Genomic DNA, 21085 nt, shown 5'->3' with positions numbered 1-21085 from the left:
GGTCACAAAGAGTCAGACAGGACTGAGTGACTAACGCTTTCACTTTCATGGGGCTTAGAGGCTAATGGGGAGTCCAGCTAAATCACTCTGTAAATACATCATTACACTCTGATAGGATTGCCAGGAGAGGTGCAGAGTGCAAGGAGGAGGCCAGGGAGGCCTCCTTGAGGAAGTGACACATGAACCCAGGCCTGAAGGGTAAGAAGGGGTGAGTAGAGGAGAAGAAAGGTATTCCAAGTTTTCAGAACAGCACATGCAAAAGTTCTGAGGCAGGAGGATATGGCCCTGCCTAGAAGAGAACAAAAGTCTGTATTGTAAAATTTGATTGGGGTCTTCCCTGGTGGTCCAATGGTTAAGAATCCACCTTCCAATGTAGGGGACACGGGTTCAATCCCTGCTTGGGGAACTAAGATCCCCCATGCTGCAGGCAACTGAGCCCACGCCCCACAGTTAGAGAGCCCGTGTGTCACAGCTAAGACCCAACGCAGCAAAAAAAAAAAAAACAGCCTCTCTCAGGAGGACTGCATAGGGCCACGGAAAGGCAGTGTCTGGACTAGAAATGACAGACAAGGGACGGAGGTTCAGAGGAGGTAAGTGACCCCTCCAAGGACACACAGGTTGAGAGGTGCAGGGCCCTGGGGTTTGCTTATAGAGACATAACCCATCTCTGGTTTGGAACTTTCTGGCTTGGAGGCGGGGAGACAGCCCCTACACAAACACTAGTCCTCAGAAGGCTGGAGCTGTGGCTTTAGCTCTGTGGCTGGTGGATCCACCCCCAGCCAAGGCCTCAGCATTCCTCTCTGTTAAATGGGGGCATTGCTCCCACCTCCTTTTGGAGTTTTTGGCTTTGCTCCCTCTTTGGGTTTTTCCCCTGTCACAGTGCTGAGGTAGAACCCCCCCCCTCCCTGTCTCTGTCCCCACGTCCTAGGGGACAGAGTGGGGCTGCTGAGCGACAGAGGACAAGACACAGCTTCTCAGCTGGCCTTGCTCTTGGCCACAAACCCACAGGCTCTGGAAATATCCACTCCCCCTACCCCCAGTCTCACGCTTGGTCAGCCTCCCCCTTCCTACTTCTCCATTCCAAGGCAGGGGGCCAGGGGAGGGGCACTTTGGAGTAGGTCTGAGGAAGAAGGAAGCCGCAGTGTGGCCTGACAGACGGACACCTTGTCTTCTGGCCGTGGGAGGAGGGGACTTGGTGGCCTGCTTCCTCGGCAGCCAGCCCGCAAATGGGGGTTTGGAAATCCAGCCCACTCCGCCTAGTGTCGCCTCCTGTCCCACGTGGCTCCCTGCCCAGAATCGTGCCGTGCACTCACAAACGGGACTTTGTGTTCCTGAGACAAAGAACACGCTCCTCACCCGCAACCTGGCCCGGGGCTGGTCCGCCTTGCCCTGATCTTGGCCTCAGAGGAGATGGAGCCACTTCCCAGCGGGAAAACTGAGATCTAGAGACACACAGGTCTGCAGAGCCAGAGCAGGAATCTGCCTCCCGCTCGGAGGTTGGGGGTGCAGCAGCGAGGTGGTGCACTGGCAAGGCGAAGGCACTGTGGGGAGAAAGGAAGTAAATAATAATATGACCAATATCACAGGAGAGAGGCCAGGTTCCAGCCCTCCAGGAGAATCAAGTTCTACTTAATCCAGAGAGTGTGTTTTGAGTTTTTCTTATGTGCCAAGTAGTGTGGGAGGTACCGCATGAATCAGACATTGTCCCTGACATTTAGGAGATAAGACAGTAAGTAAATCACCACAGAACAAGAGAACAGGAGACCAAGGTCACAGAGAAGTGCCAACCGGCAGGGAGTGGGGAGGGGGGCTGGTCTTTGCTGCCTTCTGCGCCACCGGCCAGGCTCCCCGGGGACTGCAAGCAGAGCTACAACACACACAGCGGGGCAGCGGGGCTTTCAGAGATCAGAAGTGGGAATCATTTTCTGATTATAATTCCTGATTAAAAAGAAGCACATGTCATTATGCCGAAGAAAGCCCTCCAGTTCCATGCATGCTTTATCGGCTATGTGACACTTCGTGCTTTCTACTGAAGGTCTGTTCCTGGCTGCCTCTTACTTATCACCCTCCTAGGGGCCCAAGAGAACAGGGGCTGGGTTGTCTGTACCTCACTGTATTTCCACTGCCTAGTATATAGTAGGTGCCCAATGCACATTTGTTAAGTAAGAAAAGAATTTTATATATATATATATATATAAATATATATATATATACATAAAAAATATCTAAACATCTTATATATATGAAAAGAATTTTATGCATATAAAACACTTCATGGGGACTTCCCTGGTGGTCCAGTGATTAAGACTCCATGCTCCCAATACAGGGTGCATGGGTTTGATCCCTGATTGGGGAACTAAGATCCTGCATGCCACGTGCTGCTGCCAAAAACCAAAAGATAAAATACTTTATGGCATCAATACTATAAGCATCATGCTTATGCTTATATATGGTTGTATATACTGTGTATTCTTCATGAGTTGATTTTTTTGTTTACTTGTTTTTGGTCATGCTGCACAGCTGGTGGGATCTCAGATCCCAGACCAGGGATTGAACCTGGGCCCTCGACAGAGAAAGCATGGTGTCCTAACTTCTGGACTGGCAGGGAATTCTCTATGATTTGCTTTTTTTTTTTTTAAAGTACTTTTTCTGTCATTTAAGTCTTCGAGAACATTCTTTTAAACAGCTGTTGTAGTGTTTCATGACATTGCTCTAACATTGTTTGCACTTTATTTCACCCCACCCCTCCTAATATTTATTTAATAGAATCTGTGGGACTTAAGCCAGGAAGTAGATCATAAAAGGAATGTAAAGACTTTCCTGGTGGAAAGACGGGGCAAAGACAGTGTGGGGTGAGGGGGAATATGAGTAAAATCTAATAAGTGTTGAATTCAGGAGCAGTTTTTAGAGAGCCATGCGGACAGCCTGGGCCCGGGAGTGTGCTGTTAAACTGACTTTCAAATTGAAAAAAAAATCAGGGTTTATTTGCTGATTTCCACGGTGCAAATTCTCCTACCATGGTTGATTTAAGTTCCAAATATGGCATCGTTGAACACAGGGTTGGAAAGGCATGGGCATGGCCGGCTCTGAAGGAGCCAGTAGAAGCAGCCTCCAGCACCCCCCTGCTCGAGTTGAAGCCTGATCCCCACTCTAAGATGAGGGGGGCGGGTGTCTGTGAGCCTCCCTGGGCCCCAGGTCCAGCATCTCAGATGCAAGGGTGGGACTCAGCCAGTCCTGGGCAGTGGGGCCCACCGGGGGTGCAGGAGCCCAGCCTTGGGATCTCACTATCAGATTTCTCAGCTGGGATGCAAACCCTCAGATTCCCCCAGCTCAGCAACCCAGAGCCGAATCTACACTTCAGTGGATTGTGTAGATTGCGTGACCACAATCCACTGAAGGGTGGCCGTTCCATCCATCCCCGGAATTCAGGGCTGGGCCTGGCACTCTGCCCCAGCCATGTCCTTAGGACCCAGCCTCAGAGCTCAGTCACCCAGGGGAGCTCAATGTCAGGCACAGTGGTGGGATCGGGAGGTTCCATGATGGTCATAATAATTATGAGTACTTGTTGTATGCCAGGCTGAGCTGAATGTTTGATGTTTAATCATCCTGTCCTCACACCCAGCCTATGAGGTGGGCTCTAGTATTAGTCCCAATTTACAGGTGAGGAAATTGAGGCAGTGAGAGGGTAACTCACTTGCTTAAGAGGATCCAGCTCATAAGTGTAGATGCCAGGATTCAGTCCCAAGTTGGCTGGATGTTAAAACCTCTGCTCTTAAATCCTAAGCTCAGGGCACTTCCCTGGTGGCCCAGTGGTTAAGAATCTGTCTTCCATTGCAGGGGACCCGGGTTCCGTCCCTGGTCCAGGAACTAAGATCTTACCTGCCTCAGGGCAGTTAAGCTAATGGTTCATAACTACTGAGTATGTACTCTGGAGCCTACGGGCTGAAACAAAAGATCCTGCGTGGGGCAACTAAGACCCAACACATCAAAAATAAACAAATATTAAAAAATATCCTGAGCTCAGTATCTCCTCCTGCTTGGCTTCATGAAGCACATGCATCCCAGGGGCGCTAGACTATATAGGGAGTTGGCAAGAATGATGATTGGTTTGTCTTGAAAATGGTCAGAGGAAGGGGAAGTGGCTAATCTTTCCTTGAGCACCTGCTGTGTACCAGGAATGATACCAAGTGCCTTACACAGACAACTTGATTAACTGTACAACAATCTCGTGAGAAAGGTGAGACCCTTCCCACATGACAGCCCAGGCCTGGGCACTCAGGAGCCTGCCCTCTTCTCTCTTAAGTAGCCTCTAGCAGGTCACATTTCTTCTCTGGGCCATTGTTCCCCCTCTGGTTCCTTGACAGGAGCTGTCCTAGGAGACTTCAAACCCTCTGCCAGTTTCAGATCAAATTTCTCAGAACAGGAAGTGGCCAGTCCATTTGGAAAGTACAGGGATTGTGGCCACAGCTCCAGGTAAGTGGCAGGGTCAGATGCCGGATACTGGAAAGGTGACAGAGTTTCCTCCCCAGAGGCCTGGCTGGCACAGTCCATAGCCTTTGTAACCACCCCCAACCCCAGGATCCTGGAGATGAGGGGAATTTGAGAATTTGTGGGGAGCAGAATGTGACTCCCTGCTTAGTTCTGGAAAATGGGTTGAGATGGCTGGTGGTGGGTTGGCTGGCATCTCAGGTGGCCCCTAGGGCCACCCTTATGTTCCATCAAGAGTCCCTGGGGGCTGGATACCCTGAGATCTCTTTTTCAGAAGAAAAAGTTTCCTCTGTAAGCTCCCACCTACGTGAGGAAGGTGGGGAGAGGCAGGACATCTGTCTTGAAGTAGCAGTCATATAACAAGTACCATTTTCCCCTAGTAAGGATCTGGGGTGACTGATAAAAATGACAGGAGGGCTTAAACTACTCCCTTGGGGATACTACTGCTCTGAATTCAACCCTGCATCACCCTTCAGACCCTGTTGAAGGGTGCTGCAATACTTTTAAGCTTTGGGGTCAGCTCTGCTGGGCCCATTTCACAGATAGGATAACTGAGGCTCAGTCTTTGGAAGCTGGAGGACTCACCAGACAGTGGCCAGCCAGGGATAGAATTCCAAGGATATGAATTCCTCGTCAGCCTGGCTGGGGTGCTGGGTGGGAAGTCAGGGAGGGAAGTCAGAGAGGGAGATAGGGAAGCAGGTCATGGACTGCTCCTGTGGCTGGGTGGGGCCCTCCCAGAATTGCCGGTCTGGGTGTTCCTTCCGGAACATCATAAATAGAGCCAACCCATTGGTGCCCAGCCCTGGGCTGAACTGATCAGAGTGAGTTAGGCTCATAGCCAGCCCTTCCGAGAACTCTTAGGCAGCTAAACAAACTCATGGGGAGAGACAGTGTGTGTATTAGGACAGGCCCTTCTGGTCACATTATCTCACTTAATGGGATGTACAAAAAATGGACAAACCTGGAGCTGTAGGAGCAGAGAAAAAGGAAAGAAAACCTCTGCCTGGCAGGAGAGGCCATCCTGGAAGACTTCCTAGAGGAGGTGATATTTGAGCTCTGCCTTGAAGGACAATAATAGCAAACACTTTCTGAAAAGCTTCTTATGTGCCTGTTGGTGTTCTGACACCTGTACCTGCTTCCTTCCTACTTGCTTTATCTCATCTAATTCTCTCAAAATCCTGTGAACAAGATACTATAATCACATAGGAACGGATGAGAAAGCCAAGCCAAGGTTCAGAGAGGTTAAGTGACTGGCCCAAGACCACACAGTTACCGAGTGGCAGAGTCAGCATTCAAATTCAGAAAGGCAAATCAGTTACTGACTGTAAGATCTTCCACATGCTATTTAATCCCTCTGAACTCAGTTTGTGTATCCGTACGATGGGGGTACCGGTACAACAGTAAGTAGCACATACAATGAGGAGGAGGAGGAAGATGAGATAATCCGTGTAAAACGCTTAGAACAGTGCCTGGCACACAGTAAGTGTTCAAACACTTGGAGATGGTTTTTTATCGTCGCTGTGGTGGTTGTTATCTTCAAGCCCTCCCCTCCCCCTCCGGCCGCAGCTTCCTCCCCCGCAATGCCAGCCCGTGACGTGAAGTCTGCCGCACGCACAGTCTGGATTTAATTGGGATCTAAAAGAGATGGAAGGGGATGTTGGAGGCCCCTCCCTCTCTGGACTCTGAAAGGACCCCCAGGGAGGGTGTGACTTTCTCTAGCGACGCCTCCCGACGATCTCAGATACTGCTCCGGGACGGCGCAAGGAGGTCGGACCGAGGAGGCGGTGCGGGGATGGCAGGCAGGGGAGAGCCGGAGAGGTGTGATCGTGCTGGAAGCAGGGCAGGCAGGCGACACACTGTGTCTTCTGTGCCCAGTGCCAACTCAGCAGGACCCTGCCGCCACGCCCATCATGGCCGTGGGCCGCTCCCCACCTGGCAGTCCCAGCCTCCACGCGCCCGGGGCTCCGCGGCGGGTGCGCTCTGGCACGCTTGGCTGGGGTGCCGGCAGAGGGCGCGCGAGGGTGGCCCGGGAACGGGCGGGAGGGGGACCCCGCGGGAGGCGGGATTGCGGGGAGGGCCCTGGGCCGCCCCCACCACCCCCCGCCCGCCCCGCCTGCCCACCAAGAGCGCCAGACTAGAAGGCAAGGGCTGGCGGTGTGTCCCCCGCGCGCTCTGCCAGCTCGGCGCCCGGCTCCTACCTGTAGAGTCCGGGGAGGGAGGCGCCCCCTCCCCGGTCACTATCCTCTCTCCTCCTTCGGAAACCTCCCGTCCAGCTACCCGCGCGTTTCGGGTAGGTGGCCCGGGGACTCCGAGAGAGGGTGCCAGGCTCTCTGCGGGTGACATGTAGATGCCCTCCCTGCCGCGGTCCAGCCTCGGAACCCGGGCGCCCTCCTGGTCGGAAAGTTTGGGGCAGGGCGCCATGGCCAAGAGCAGCTCCCTGAACGTCCGCGTCGTGGAGGGCCGGGCGCTGCCCGCCAAGGATGTGTGAGTACCCCCGGGGCCAGTCGGGGATGAGGGGCGTGCCGAGCATGGATGGGGCAGGGGTCGCCCATTCAGCATGCCAGGGCAAGTAGGTGAAATGGGAGAGGGGTTCTTGTCTGAGAACAACACTGGGGCTGATCCACAGTCACGGGGCGAAAGGCCCCCTGCCCATCGCTCTCCTGGTGGAGGGGGCACTCAGACTCAGCAGATGCCCCGCCCAGTGGCCAGGAAGGGGGTGTCTTTGTTCCTGGGATGTACTAAAGGGGGTCTTCCAGGGCTTCAGCCCTGGGGCTTATAGGATCAGATTCTGTCAGAGCTGGGGAGGGGGTTTAGGGGTGGAGGGCTCCTTTCCTTAGTCCAGGCAGGTGTTGGAGGTGGGGTTTCTCCAGGCCTGGGTGGGCACCGGTTCAGAGAACCCTGGAAGGGGCCCCAGAGGGCCTGGGATCCAGGCGGCCCAGCATTCCTCTGCGAGCATCTGGCGTTTAGGTTTGCAGAGTGTCACCAGGTGGCCCACTGGCCAGGCCTGGGGGAAACGTTCCTCTGGACCCAGAGCCCTTAGCTCCTCAGCCAGCAGCGACCAGCCCGGGGTGGGGGGCCTTCCCTGATGCTAAGCTGCTTGAAGAGCCAACTTCCCCCTGCAGCCCCCTCCCCAGCCAGGTGGTGGGGTCCCCGCAGTACCAGTCCTTGACTGTGCTTCCCTCCGGGCTGAGTCAGCAGTTGCTGAATCAGCAGAATGGAGGGAGGGGGTCCCCCTCCTGCTTTGGCCTGGAGCCCAGAAGGGGCTCTGAGGGTGTGGGTACCTGGAACAGGTGTGGGATCCTTGACAGCACATTGACTCTATGACCTTGAACCTGATCCTCTCCAGGTCTGAATTTCCTATCTGAGCAAGGGGAACCCTGGACAGGGAGTCTGCAAGCCTCGTGCAGTTGTGAGGGTAGAAAAACCACTTAGGATTTACCCCGGGGCCAGGGGGAGCAGGAATGTGGATTCTGAGCCTCTGCACAGGCTGGGACTCAGCTCTGCCCTAACACCTCCGGCTGGGGGTCCCAATGAGGAGGGTATCCTGCCTTTGACTTCATGAACCTTCCGCTTCCCCAGTCCTGGAGCTGTGCCAACAGGGAAGCTCCTTAGAGCAGTTCCAGCTGCCCCCATCCTCATCAGTGACCCTTAAAACAAGCATCTGGGGAAAGCAGAGAGCTCGCTGGCTGTGCCAATGCAGCATCTGGACAAGCCCCCTGTCTCCCCTCTTCTGAGATGCTCTTTCAGAGCCCCTGAGCATTAGCAGTTCTGGGACTGTTGAGGCAATGACGTGGCCTGGCAGCTGCTGGGGAGTTGATAATGGGAGACCTTTCAGAAATGGGTTTCCCTCTCTCGGTGCTCCAGTCTCTCCCAGTCCTTAGTGAGGGCCATGAGGGAGCAGTGGGTGTTTTCCTCAGACCCAGACACGGCTCATGGGGCTCCCTCTGCTTCTCTTGGGGAGGGAGTTGGCTCATACTTGATCCCTGAGTCTCTTGGTTGCCCCTCCTCCCCTCAATTCCTGGGCCAAGGTGAGCTCTAGGTGGGCCTCACCCCAGTACCAGGGTAGGGGGAAGTGACTAGGCCCCAGTTGGGGATCCCGCCAGCCTGCCTCAGTTTCCCTAGCTGTTGGTGCCCTTCTCAGAGGGGCTCCCTCATAGCATGCTGGGATCTCCATGCCCATGGGGACTCCTAGAGGGGGTATGTCCTCTTTCCCCTCTCCTAAGGGAGAGGGCCCAGAATCTTTCTGAAGCCTCCCCAGGTTTGAGAGGGCTCCAACCCTGGCTTGGAGGAGGCCTCAGCTGATAATTTGAGTTATTTCTGTCATTCATAATAGCAGCTATATGTGGTCAAAGGCTTCCTACAGGCCAGGTCCTGTGCTTAACACTTCTTAGAGTCCTATTCGGAGAAGGCAGTGGCAACCCACTCCAGTAGTCTTGCCTGGAAAATCCCATGGGCAGAGGAGCCTGGTAGGCTGCAGTCCGTGGGGTCGCTAAGAGTCGGACGCGACTGAGCGAATTGACTTTCACTTTTCACTTGCATGCATTGGAGAAGGAAATGGCAACCTACTCCAGTGTTCTTGCCTGGAGAATCCCAGGGACGGGAGAGCCTGGTGGGCTGCGGTCTATGGGGTTGCACAGAGTCGGACACAACTGAAGCAACTTAGCAGCAGCAGCAGCAGCAGAGTCCTGTTGGCACTGCCATTTTATGAATGGGCAAACTCAGGCTCAGAGAGGCATAGTCACTTGCCCAAAGTCACACAGCTGGAATTTGAATACTGACTGCTTCCAGGCACCCACCTGCCAATGCAGATGATATAAGAGATGTGGGTTTGATCCCTGGGTTGGGAAGATTCCCCTGGAGAAGGAAATGGCAGCCCACTCCAGTATTCTTGCCTAGAGAATCCTATGGACAGAGGAGCCTGGAGAGGGCTACAGTCCATAGAGTCACAAAGATTCAGACACGACTGAAGTGACTTAGCATGCACACACCAGGCACCAAGCAGACTGGGTAGGCGATGGTCCAGGGGCCGGCTTTCCCACACTTGAGGAGGGGCAGGGACCGTGGGAGAGGCCAAAGGTCTGGAGAGATCCAGGATCTGGAGGGGGCATCCCCCTTCCGCCACCATAGCCCTTACCTGATAGAAGTCTGATAAGGCCTTCATGCGTCAGAGTCCCGGAGCTGACGTGCTCCGCTCCCAGAGGGGCCCAGGGGTCAGGCTGGGTGAACAGGAGGGGGCGTGGCTCCCAGCCCTTTTCTAGTGGATTCCAGCCTGTCTGTCCTACATCTGCTGTTGGGGAAACCAAGGGATGGGAGCCTGCCTAAAAGAGGCTCAGGGATAGAGGACGTGAAGAGAGACACGAGATGGAGGGGGTGACACCCAGCCATGGGCATCCGGAGGGTAAAACTGAGGCTCCCAGTGTTACTCAGCCCAGTGGGTTTGGAATAGATCCAGATGGGAAAACTGAGGTCTGGGGCATTATGCTGAAGGGAGGCCAGAGAGGAATGTGGAGGCACAGGTTGGCGACTAGACTGAGATGTTCAGGGATGGAGAGCAGATGGGGAAATGAAGGCACACTCGGCAGAGGGAGCTGAGGGAAAGCAACCAAAGAGGAAACTGCGGCCCGCGGAAGGCTCAGCCAGCAGATGAGGTTGGAGCAGCTCCTGGTGCCATGTCCCTCTTTCCCGGAATCCCCGAGGCATTTGTGGATCAGTGACAGACTGAACCGAGACAGGATGGAAGAGAGAGGGCGGGGGCTGGAGTACTGGGGAAGGGGGCCATGTGGGAAAGGGATCTTGAGTTTTGGAGTGCGGGTGGCATTGGTTGGGAACATGTATGCTGAGCCCCACAGACCCGAGTTCAAATCCCGACTGCCAGGCTGTGGAGGGAGGGGGACGGAGGCACAGCTCCTCCCCCAAGGGTCTCAGTGTTCAGAAGTGGCAGGGAGCTGTGGAGACAGACACGAAGCACAGAGAAACAAGGGAGCAAGATGACTTCACGTGCTCAGAGGGATCAGAGGGCAGTTTTACACTGTCCACTGTCGGAGGATGGTGGTCATCAAGGACCACCTCTCTGAGGCAGTGACTTTGGGGCTGAGGTTTGAATGAAAAGATGGAGTCATTCAAGAACAGAGTAGGTGTCTTAGAATGGTGGAACAACAAGTGCAAAAGCCCTGAGGCTGGACTGAGCTTGGTGGAAGACAAGGGAAGCCTGTGTGATGGGATGCAGGCAGGGGTGGGGGAAGTCATGAGGAACCCTGGTCAGCTTGGGATGGGCAAGTAACTCTTATTATGAATTGGGGGATGGCTTTGGTTGGTCAATGACTCTTTGCTATTCACAGGGTTGCAGCCCATCTTGAGATGAACTAACATCTCTTATAATGAAGAGGGGATGGAACTGGCTTTGGTTGGCTAATGGCTCATGGCTACTCAAGGGGTTGCATCCCATCTTGGGATGGACTAGTAACCCTTATTATGAAGAAGGGATGGAACTGGCTTTGGTTGTCCCAGTGGCTCATGGCTACTCAAGGGGTTGCAGCCCATCTTGAGATGGACTAATAACTCTTGTAATGAAGGAGGAATGGAACTGGCTTTGTTTGGCTAATAGCTCATGGCTACTTGAGGGGTTGCAGCCCATCTTGGGATGGACTAGTAACCCTTATTATGAATGGGGGGACAGAACTGGCTTTGGTTGGTCAATGTCTCGTGGCTGCTTGAGGGGATGCAGCCTATGTCTCCTACTGGCTGAGTTTTGAGGTCTGGCTGCCCTGGTCTGTGCTTGCAGTGAGAGCATCCACTGAGGTCCATCCCCACTGAAGGCTGATCTATGCAGCGTCCCCTCCCAGGGAAATTCCCAATGGAGGGGGCAGCACATACCCTGAGGGTGGGGTTCAGGTGTCTGTGGGAAGAGCTCTGGGGTCAGCTGTGATGCATCACACCATGCGTTAGCTTCTTTAGCTCCTTCACCTGCCCTAAGAGGTGTGTGGAAATATTATACCCAACTTACAGAGCAGAGAAACTGAGGCCCACAGAGGGGCGAGGACTTGCTGGGGTTCCACAGTGAGCAAGCTTGAGGCCAGGGATGACTCACCAGATGAGCACAGGCTCTGGACCAGCGCTTTGGGCTTCCTGGGCCCAGGACTCCACATGTTCTGGTTTCAGGTCTCAGTGTTCTGTTTCTCTGGGTGGAAGCCCTGGGCCCATTCAAGGAGGTCAGGCACGCAGTGGGTGGCTGCTGGGCAGCCATGACATGGTCTGCTGGTCCCCAGAGGTCCTGCCTCTACTGGACTTGCTGTGTGACCCTGGGCAAATCCCCTATCCTCTCTGGGCTGTAGTTGCCCCCCATCTATAAAACGAAGGTGGACTGGGATCCCCACTCCGGTCTACCCTCTCAAGCCTGCTCCCCAAACCTTCTCCTTCTGCAGGTCGGGGAGCAGTGACCCCTACTGTATCGTGAAAGTGGATGACGAAGTTGTGGCCAGGTGAGGCGGGGAGAAGCCAGGCACGGGGCGAAGGAGACGGGGGAGTCCAGGTGTAAGGATCCACGTTGAAAAGAGAGCCTTGGGGGGCACGCTTACCCCACGGATGGACTCGCTGGCCTGTTGCTGGGTGTTCTGTGCCCCAGCCACAGGCCTGGATGGTGGGGCCTGCTGGCTCCTCTGTCCATCTAGTCCCACCAACTGGCCGCCACCTTCCCCCTTGCCCTGACGATGTCCCTGCCCGCGTCCTGGGGCTGACTCAGCGGCTGCCAGCTTGCGCCTTCCTGGGGGCGGGCATCTCACGCTTGGCTGGGCTGGCTAGTTCTGGGCCTGCTGGGTGCTGCGGGCACTGGTGTGTGTGTGCATGTGTGCCCAGTTGGACCCGCATGTGAGTGTGTATGGTATGTGGGGATGTGTTGGAGGGCTGGTGTGAATGCCCGTGACCACCGGTGTGTGTCCCTGTGGGTGTGCAGACTCAGAGGCTCACATTGTGTACCAGCGTGTGGGGTGTGTATGTGTGTGTGCACACGTGGGCTGCCATGTACATGCATGTGTGCACCGATGCCTGCTTATTTGGGTACACAGACATCACTGTGAACACGTGAGGATGTGAAGATGTCTGGTTGCGTGAGCCAGTCTCGGCTGGGCTGGGCTTGGTTGCCGCCCCCGCAGGCCGAGGGACAGCTCTCACCCCCGCAGGCCTGAGGGGCGTGGGTGGGCGGGCGGCTGAAGCCTCGGTTCCTATGGAGACGGAGGATTCAGGATCCTCCTGGCGCCAGTTCTGGTCCAGATGGGCTGGGAGCTGGGGGCAGGGAGCCCATGTGGGGGAGGGTCAACCTGCAGCACCCCAGCCGATCTGTGTGTTTATCCCCCATCACTCTCTCTGTGTTTACCCTGCCCCCTTACCACACTCTGTGACACCACCCCCAAGCCCACAGACTGATTTTCTGTGTGACCCCAGGCCGCTGTCTCCCCGTCTCTGGGTTCTGAGGACCCTCCAAGTTCAGGGGCTGGGGAGCCTGGGGGGACTTCCATTGGGGAGAGGGTTGGGTAGGACGGAAGCGTTTGGAAAGAAGGGTCGGTCTGATGGAGTGGCCCTGGTCTGTGTGTGTGCGTGTCCATGTTCACACTCTACTGGGGAAGAGTGTGGCAGAAGCTAGGTGGGGCTTGAGTTCCCAGCCAGAGATTGAGGCCAGGTTGTGATGGTGAGAGCACCAGATGCTCATCTACTAGACCACTGGTCAGTGACAAGGGCCCTGGCCCTTGGGCTTTGCAGAAAAGAATTCCCACAAAGATGGAAAGTCGTGAAGCAAGTCAAGTATTAAGAGGGCAGAGCGTACAGTATGTGTGGTGGATAGGCATAAGGGCAGGTTCAGAGGGCGAGTCCCTGAGTTGTGCCCTTGTGATAGTTTGAATTACTTTTATGGGCATTTCTTCAGGTTTTCTGTGACCAGTCATTTTGATTTACCTGGCTCACAGTGCGCATTTAGCGTATCTCAGGATCCTTCCATGTGTGGACGCATCTCTTAGCCAGGATGGACTCTACTGAAGAGGCCTGTGGGTAGCCCAGCCTTAGTTAACATCACTCCCCTTTGACCTCCAAGGAGCGTTCCTGCGCATGAGCGGTCAGAGAGGTCTCCTGACTTCCAGAATGAGGAGTATGTGGTCTGGGCAGGGCCCGGACTTTCCCTTAATAGTCCTGCTATTGTCTTGGAGTTTTGGTCCATAGGGAATGAGTCTCCAATCGCTTTACCCTGAAGGGGGCCCATCTGCCTTCTGCCTCAGAAGGAAGAAGGCAGAGGCAGGTGTGTTTGCCAAATTTTGCAGCTGTCAACTTGAGTGTGTGTTGACTGGGCAAAGTGAGTTCTCTTTTTGCTGTTGGGTAAAGGGCAGTGCATCTGCAGAGGTGTTGGGGTGAAGAGGTGTGTATCTGTTTCTGGGTCTGTCTTGGTCCCTGACCCTTCTGGGCTTCCCTCTTGCTGATTAAGTGCTCCGGCCCCTGCTGACTTCATGGTCCCCTGGCCCCTCACACTTTCCTGCCTCCCAGCCACCATCTTCTTGTTCCTCAAATTCCTGCCTCAGTGCCTTGGCACACGCTCTTCCAGCCATCTGGACTGTCTTTATCCTCTCTCTGCTTTGCCTGACTGGCTCCTAGGGAAAGCCTTTCCTGACCCCTCCCATCCTCAGCCCAGTGGGCACCGCTGGCCTAACCAATCACAGGACTTCTCTCACTGTGTCATAGGGCTCAGGAGGGAGCCCCTTTCTGCTGGGGGAGTTCTGTGGGGGTGGCTCCTTGGCACCTCTTCCTCTAATTTCCCATAGCCCCAAGACTTGGCACATAGTCAGGGTGAGTGTTTATGGAGTGAATGAATGGATGAATCGAATTGTGGGTCTTGTCTGTTAGTGAGGGTTTTGTGATCCTCTGTGTGTATCTCTGCCGGGTATCACTCTGTGTATGTGAATGTGTGTCTGTGTGTGTCTCCATGTTCTGGGCATTTTTTTGTCTGTGTTATCCGTGTGAATGTTTTCTCTGTGTGGGTCTGCCCTTGTCTGTATGTAGAAACACATAGTTGTATGTTTCTAGAGATTTTTGAAGATGCATATTGGTATCTGTATGTGTGTGCATGTGTCTCTTTGTGTCTCTGGTTTCCTTGGTGTACCTGTGAATGTGTGTGTGTATGTGTGTGTCAAGGTCTCTGGGTGTGTGTTATGGTTTGTGTGTGTACTCGTGTGTATCTTATATCTGGGTTCTTGGGTCTATGTGAGTGTGTATGTGTAGCTGTATTTGTGTTTGAGTAGCTCTGGGTGTATGTGTGTGTGTGTGTCCCCAGGTATCTGCTGCCTGTGTGGCCCAAAGGCCCCCTGTGCCCCTTTTGCAGGACAGCAACCATCTGGCGGAGCCTGAGCCCCTTCTGGGGGGAGGAGTACACCGTGCACTTGCCCCTGGATTTCCACCATCTGTCCTTCTACGTGCTGGACGAGGACACAGTGGGGTGTGTGTGCTGGGGACCCAAACCTGGGCATCTGAGGGAAGGCGGGACACCCCAAAGCACAGTGCCTGTCCACGCAGCCGTTGACATCTGTGCCCACCTCCCCACGGGCGGGGCAGGGGTCCCTGACTTGGACCCTCACATGCCTGCCTTTCTGCAGGCAAGATGACATCATAGGCAAGATCTCGCTGAGCAGGGAGGCCATTACAGCGGACCCCCGAGGTGGGTGAGGGTGCCAGGCAGAGGGAGGGGGGGGTGGCGCTTGCCAGGGCATAGCAAGCAGCATGGGCAACACAGAGCCTTCGGGGGAAATTATTTTGGTTGTTGCTTCTGTTTTGAATTTTATTATTTTTTAATTTGTATTATTTATTTTTTTGCATGTGCTGGCTCTTCGTTGCTGCATGGGCTTTGCTCTCGTTGCCGCGAGCGGGGGCTACTCTCTAGTTGCCGTGCACAGGCTTCTCATTGCAGTGGCTTCTCTTGTGGTGGGGCAGGGGCTTCAGGAGTTGTGGCTCCTGGGCTCTGGGGTGCAGGGTTAGTAGTTGTGGCTCATGGACTTAGTTGCTCCATGGCACATGGGATCCTCCCGGATCAGGGATCAAACCCGTATTTACTGCATTGGCAGGCGGATTTTTTTTTTTTTACCACTGAGCCACCAGGGAAGCCTGGATTTTAATTTAATTCATTTATTGAGCAGTTAACTTATTTCTGTTCAATATTCAAAAGATACAGTTAGCGGTGGGACTGTCGCTCCTGTCCCAGCTTCTCCGTTCTCATCCCCCATGTTGTCAGTTTCTTGTATGTCCTTCTAGGGACATTTTAAACCTACGCAAGCAAGGGACTTCCCTGGTGGTCCAGTGGCTAAGACTTCACACTCCCGCGCAGGGGCCCCGGGTTTGATCCCTGCTCAGGGAGCTAGATTCCACGTGCCACAACTAAGACTTTTCGTGCTGTAACTAAAGGTCCCGCATGCCGCAACTAAGATCCAGCACAGACAGATAAAGAAAATAAATATTTTTTAAAAACATATGCAAGCAAGTAGCAACAGTAATAGCAGCAAACATTCATGTAGTACTTACTGTGTGCTGGTCACGTTTTAAGTGCTTTCAGTCGGTTCAGTTCAGTTGCTCAGTCATGTCCGACTCTTTGCGACCCCATGAATCGCAGCACGCCAGGCCTCCCTGTCCATCACCATCTCCCGGAGTTCACCCAGACTCACGTCCATCGAGTCAGTGATGCCATCCAGCCATCTCATCCTCTGTCGTCCCCTTCTCCTCCTGCCCCCAATCCCTCCCAGCATCAGAGTCTTTTCCAATGAGTCAACTCTTCGCATAAGGTGGCCAAAGTATTGGAGTTTCAGCTTTAGCATCAGTCCTTCCAAAGAACACCCAGGACTGATCTCCTTTAGAATGGACTGGTTGGATCTCTTTGCAGTCCAAGGGACTCTCAAGAGTCTTCTCCAACACCACAGTTCAAAAGCATCAATTCTTTGGCGCTCAGCCTTCTTCACAGTCCAACTCTCGCATCCATACCTGACCACTGGAAAAACCATAGCCTTGACTAAATGGATCTTTGTTGGCAAAGTAATGTCTCTGCTTTTCAATATGCTATCTAGGTTGGTCATAACTTTTCTTCCAAGGAGTAAGCGTCTTTTAATTTCATGGCTGCAGTCTCCATCTGCAGTAGTTTTGGAGCCCAAAAAGATAAAGTCTGACACTGTTTCCACTGTTTCCCCATCTGTTTCCCATGAAGTGCTTTACACATATCAATTCATTTAATTATTCTAATAACCCTAAGAGATGAGCACTCTTGTTATGCCCATTCTTTGTGCGCATGCTCAGTTGCTTCAGTCATCTCCAATTGTTTGCGACCCCATGGACTGTAGCCCGTCAGGCTCCTCTGTCTGTGGGATTTCCCAGGCAAGAATACTGGAGTGGGTTGCCATGCCCTCCTCCGGGGGATCTTCCTGACTCAGGGATCGAACCCACATCTCTTATGTCTCCTGCATAAGCAGGCAGGTTCTTTACCACCAGTGCTACCTGGGAAGCCCTATGCCCACTCTTTAGGTGAACAAACTGAGGCACAGGGGGTTAAATAACTTGTCCAAGATCACAAAATGACTAAGTGGGACAGCTGGGATTTGAACCAAGTTGTCTAGTTCCAAAGTCTGTGCTCTTTCTACTATATGTGTTTTGTTCTCTGCTTATAGAAACAGGGCTTCCCTGGTGGCTCAGACGGTAAAGCGTCTGCCTACAATGCTGGAGACCCGGGTTCAATCCCTGGGATGGGAAGATCTCCTGGAGAAGGAAATGGCAATCCACTCCAGTATTCTTGCCTGGAAAATCCCGTGGACGGAAAGGCCTGGTAGGCTATAGTCTGTGGATTTGCAAAGAGTCGAACACGACTGAGCTACTTCACTTTTTTAGTTTTTATAGTAATAGGACTCCATTAAACGCACTGTTCTATATCCTGTCTTTTCACTTCGCCGTGTATCTTGGAGATCTTTCCATACTAATGTCTCAAGAGCTTCTGCATTCTTTGCTTTTAGTATGACTTCATGGCACTCTGTTTTGTGGATGTACCATCATTTATTTGGCCAAGTGCCTTCTTGATGTGCACTTGGGTTACTGACAATGTTTTCCTGGTTCGAACAATGCTGCAATGAATAGCCTTGTACAAATGCAATTGCACACATCACACAAGTTTATATTAATGCAAGTTTATATTAATTAAAAAACAATTTTGGCTGTGCAGTGCTCTATGTTGGATCTTAGCTCCCCAACCAAGGATCAAACCCATGCTCCCTGCATTGGAAGCAAGGAGTCTTAACCACTGGAATGCCAGGGAAGTCCCCATGTATGCCAGTTATATCAATCAGCATAATGAATTCCTAGAGGTGGATTTGCTGGATCAAAGAGTATCCACATTAGCATGTTTTATTATAGTTATTGATTATAGTTATTGTTAAGTTACTCTCCAGTTACTTAACAGTTAACAGATTAATCTACCCTATAACCTTGTCAACAAATGCCAAACTTTTGGATCTTGAATCTGATAGGTTAAAAAATTGGCTCATTGTGTGCGCTGTTTTGCATTTCAGTATAAGTAAGTTTGAAGACCTTTTTATATACTCAAGAGTCTCTTTATTTCCTCTTTTTTGTGTCTATTGTCTATTCACATTGTATGTGTATTTTTCACCCCCTGGGTTGTTTGCCTTTTCTTCCTTTTTTTGTGGGAGATCTGTATATATGAGGAAAATAAACTTTGTCACATTAGCTGCATTTTTTTTTCTCCTTGTGGCTTATATTTTGACTTTGCTTATCATTTTTTCCAGTAGAAAATTTGCTTCTTGTTCTGTAATCAAAATTTGTGTGTGTGGGGGTGCACTTTTATGTAATGCCTAGAAAGTCCTTCTTAGTCCTGATATTAGGACAGATTGTTTTATATGATTCTTTCTAGCAACAGTTTGTTCCCATTTTATTTTAACAGTCAAGTCTTTGATCTATTTGGAACTTACCCAGATACAAGGCATCCAATAGGGATTGAACTTTACTGCTTTGGTCTAGATGATTCTTAGTTATCTTGACACCATTTATTAATAAAATAATAATATATTTTTGCATCAGTGAGCATTAGTTGACAGCACACTATGTGCCAATCATTATAATCATCACTTCTGTTTAGTGAAGGCTTATTATGTGCCAGGCACAATGCTAAGCACTTTACATTTAGTCCACACAATACCAAGTGAAGTGAAGTGAGATGGAACTTCACTTTTCTAACTTGGTTATTGCAACAGATACCTAATCAAGTTAGAAAAAGCTGATGGCATCCTGGACTTGGGAATAACAAAAGAGATAGAGAGGTAAAGTAGAACTTATACTTCCGGCAGCATGGGAGACTAGATCCACAGAATGGCTCTCTGGCCACATAACAGTGAGATCCTGAATTAGATGCAATTCCTAACACATTGTTGGAAGGATGTGAAGAGGATTCAGTATTCCTCCATTTGCATGCAAGCATGTGTATTAAGTCTCTTCAGTCGTGTCTGACTCTTTGCGACCCCATGGACTGTAGCCCGCCAGGCTCCTCTGTCATGGAGGAGCCATCCCACATCATGGGATTCTCCAGGAAAGAATATTGGAGCAGGTTGCCATGCCCTCTTCTATTCCTCCTTCTACTCCCGGTGAATCATGAGCTAAAACCTAACATGGAGTGGTGAGCAAGAGGCAAGGCAGTAAGGAAGGATTTCCCTGAAAGTTAATGTCAATATCAGATTCACAGTCAACAGGCTAAATCTTAGGCCAGGGGCAAGGTGGCTATTACTGAACCTGAGAATTCCCCTTCAGAGTTCCTAAGCAACTGCTACTCCTCTCCAGGGATAAGCATCCTCATGTTAAATTTCCCACAGAGTGAGCTCAAACAAGTGTGACTTCACAATCGAAGATCATCACACACACACAAGGAAGTGAGCCACCAAGAGCAAGAGTCAGCAGAAATAATGACCATCAGATTTAGACCCATAAAGACTTTAGACTTTGTATTTATGATATATAAGAATTTAAAAATTCAATAAATAAAATTTAATCACCTGGAAGGGCCAGCAATAACCATGATAAATTAAAGCAATGCATTAAAAAAAAAAAAATAGACTGACTTGGAAGAGAACCAGATCAAATGCTTAGAGATAAAAGGTACAATTGTTGACCTTAAAAACCAAGTGGATGAGTGGCACATCGTTCTTTCAGAGCTGAAGTCAGAGTTAGTGAACTGGGAGAGAGATCTAAATAAGTTATTTAAACTTCAGCTCAGAGAAATGAGAAGCATATAAGAGAAGTTCAAGACATGGAAAATACTGAGAAAGTCTCTAACATCCATTTAATTGGAGTCCTAGAAGCAGAATATAGAAAAATCTGGGGAGAGGAAATGATTCTAAAAAATTGATGACCTGGAATTTTCCAGAACTCAAGAGCATGATTTCATAAGTAGAAGGAGCACAGCCTTTACTAAGCTGGGTTTTGTTTTGTTTTTTTAATATCCTTACCTAGATATACTGTGGGGAGACTGCAAAAAACATCAAAGACTTAGTCCTTAAACTTGGAAAAGATAGACCATTCATGCAAGATCAATTATTAGGCTGAAATGACTTCCCAGTAACTACAACTGAAGCTGGAAGTCAGTGGAACAGTATCTTTAAAATTTTTTATTAATTTAATTTAATTTTAATTTAAAAATTTTTTTGGCTATATCCACTTGCTGTGTGGGATCTTAGTTCCCTGACCAGGGATGGAACCCATGCCCCACACCTGCATTGGGAGTGCAGAATCTTGACCACTGGACTTCCAGGGAAGTCCCTGGAACAGTATCTTTAATGTGTTGAGAGAAATGAGAGACAGAGAGAGAGAGAGAGAAAGAAGGAGAGGTTAAGATTGAGAAGACCAAGACTGACTTGACTGATTCAGGCCGAGAGCCTATAAGAAGGCTCAGAGATAGGAATGCCAAGCGTTTTTTTTTTTTTCCTGAGGGGAGAGTAAATGATGGACGGATGAAGAGTGTGATAGTACATGGTTAGGGGCACTGGCCCTAGAACTATACTGCCTGCATTTGAATCCTAGTTCTGCGGTTTACTAGCTCCCTCCTTGCTGTGCCTTTTTTTCCTCATCTGGAAGCGGGGATAATTACAGTAACTATAGCAGAAGGCTACCGAGAGGTCCATGACTCGATATCTTTTTAACGTTAATTGAATTTTATTTATTTATTTATTTATTTAGAATTTTAAAAGACAATGCAATGCCTAGACGGTGGTAGGTGCTTAATGAATGCTGGTGCCTGTGCCCTCCAGGAATCGACAGCTGGATCAACCTGAGCCGCGTGGACCCGGACTCGGAGGTGCAGGGTGAGATCTGCCTGTCCGTGCAGACGCTGGAGGACGTGCGGGGCCGTTGTCTTCACTGTCACGTGCTCCAGGCTAGGTATGGTCATGATGGGGGTGAGGGTGGGGTGGGGGGTGGTCTGAGAATGAGCAGGAATCCACTGGATTCCTCCCAGCTGCCTTGAGACCACCTCACTCCTGAGATATGTCTTGGCTCAAAACCGACATCCTTTGTAAGGCAAACAGTCCGAGCTCACCAG

At 51.4% G+C, this 21085-nt stretch overlaps 1 protein-coding gene across 10 annotated transcripts in view; it reads left to right on the top strand.

Moving 5' to 3' along the window:
* The first annotated feature begins 6603 nt into the window (after positions 1-6603).
* The window catches only part of RASAL1 (RAS protein activator like 1), a 32754-nt gene continuing 18272 nt past the window's right edge, over positions 6604-21085 (top strand). For 4 of the 10 annotated variants that reach the window (XR_015144596.1, XM_086348075.1, XM_086348067.1 and 1 more), the window contains exons 1-5: positions 6604-6972; positions 11910-11966; positions 14843-14956; positions 15114-15175; positions 20796-20925. Coding sequence is in view for 2 of the 10 variants with exons in the window: in XM_086348067.1 (XP_086204193.1) it covers positions 6836-6972; positions 11910-11966; positions 14843-14956; positions 15114-15175; positions 20796-20925 (500 nt within the window). In the remaining 8 variants the exon portion in view is untranslated. Of the gene's footprint in view, positions 6973-11909; positions 11967-14842; positions 14957-15113; positions 15176-20795; positions 20926-21085 lie in introns of those variants that run through there. The other 6 variants (XM_086348076.1, XM_086348071.1, XM_086348069.1 and 3 more) reach the window with 4 other exon arrangements.

Source organism: Bos grunniens, chromosome 17 (assembly GCF_055505025.1).
Source record: "Bos grunniens cultivar Pamir isolate PY7600 chromosome 17, Bosgru_T2T1.0, whole genome shotgun sequence".
NCBI lineage: Eukaryota > Metazoa > Chordata > Mammalia > Artiodactyla > Bovidae > Bos > Bos grunniens.
This window is presented reverse-complemented; position numbering and strand designations above follow the sequence as displayed.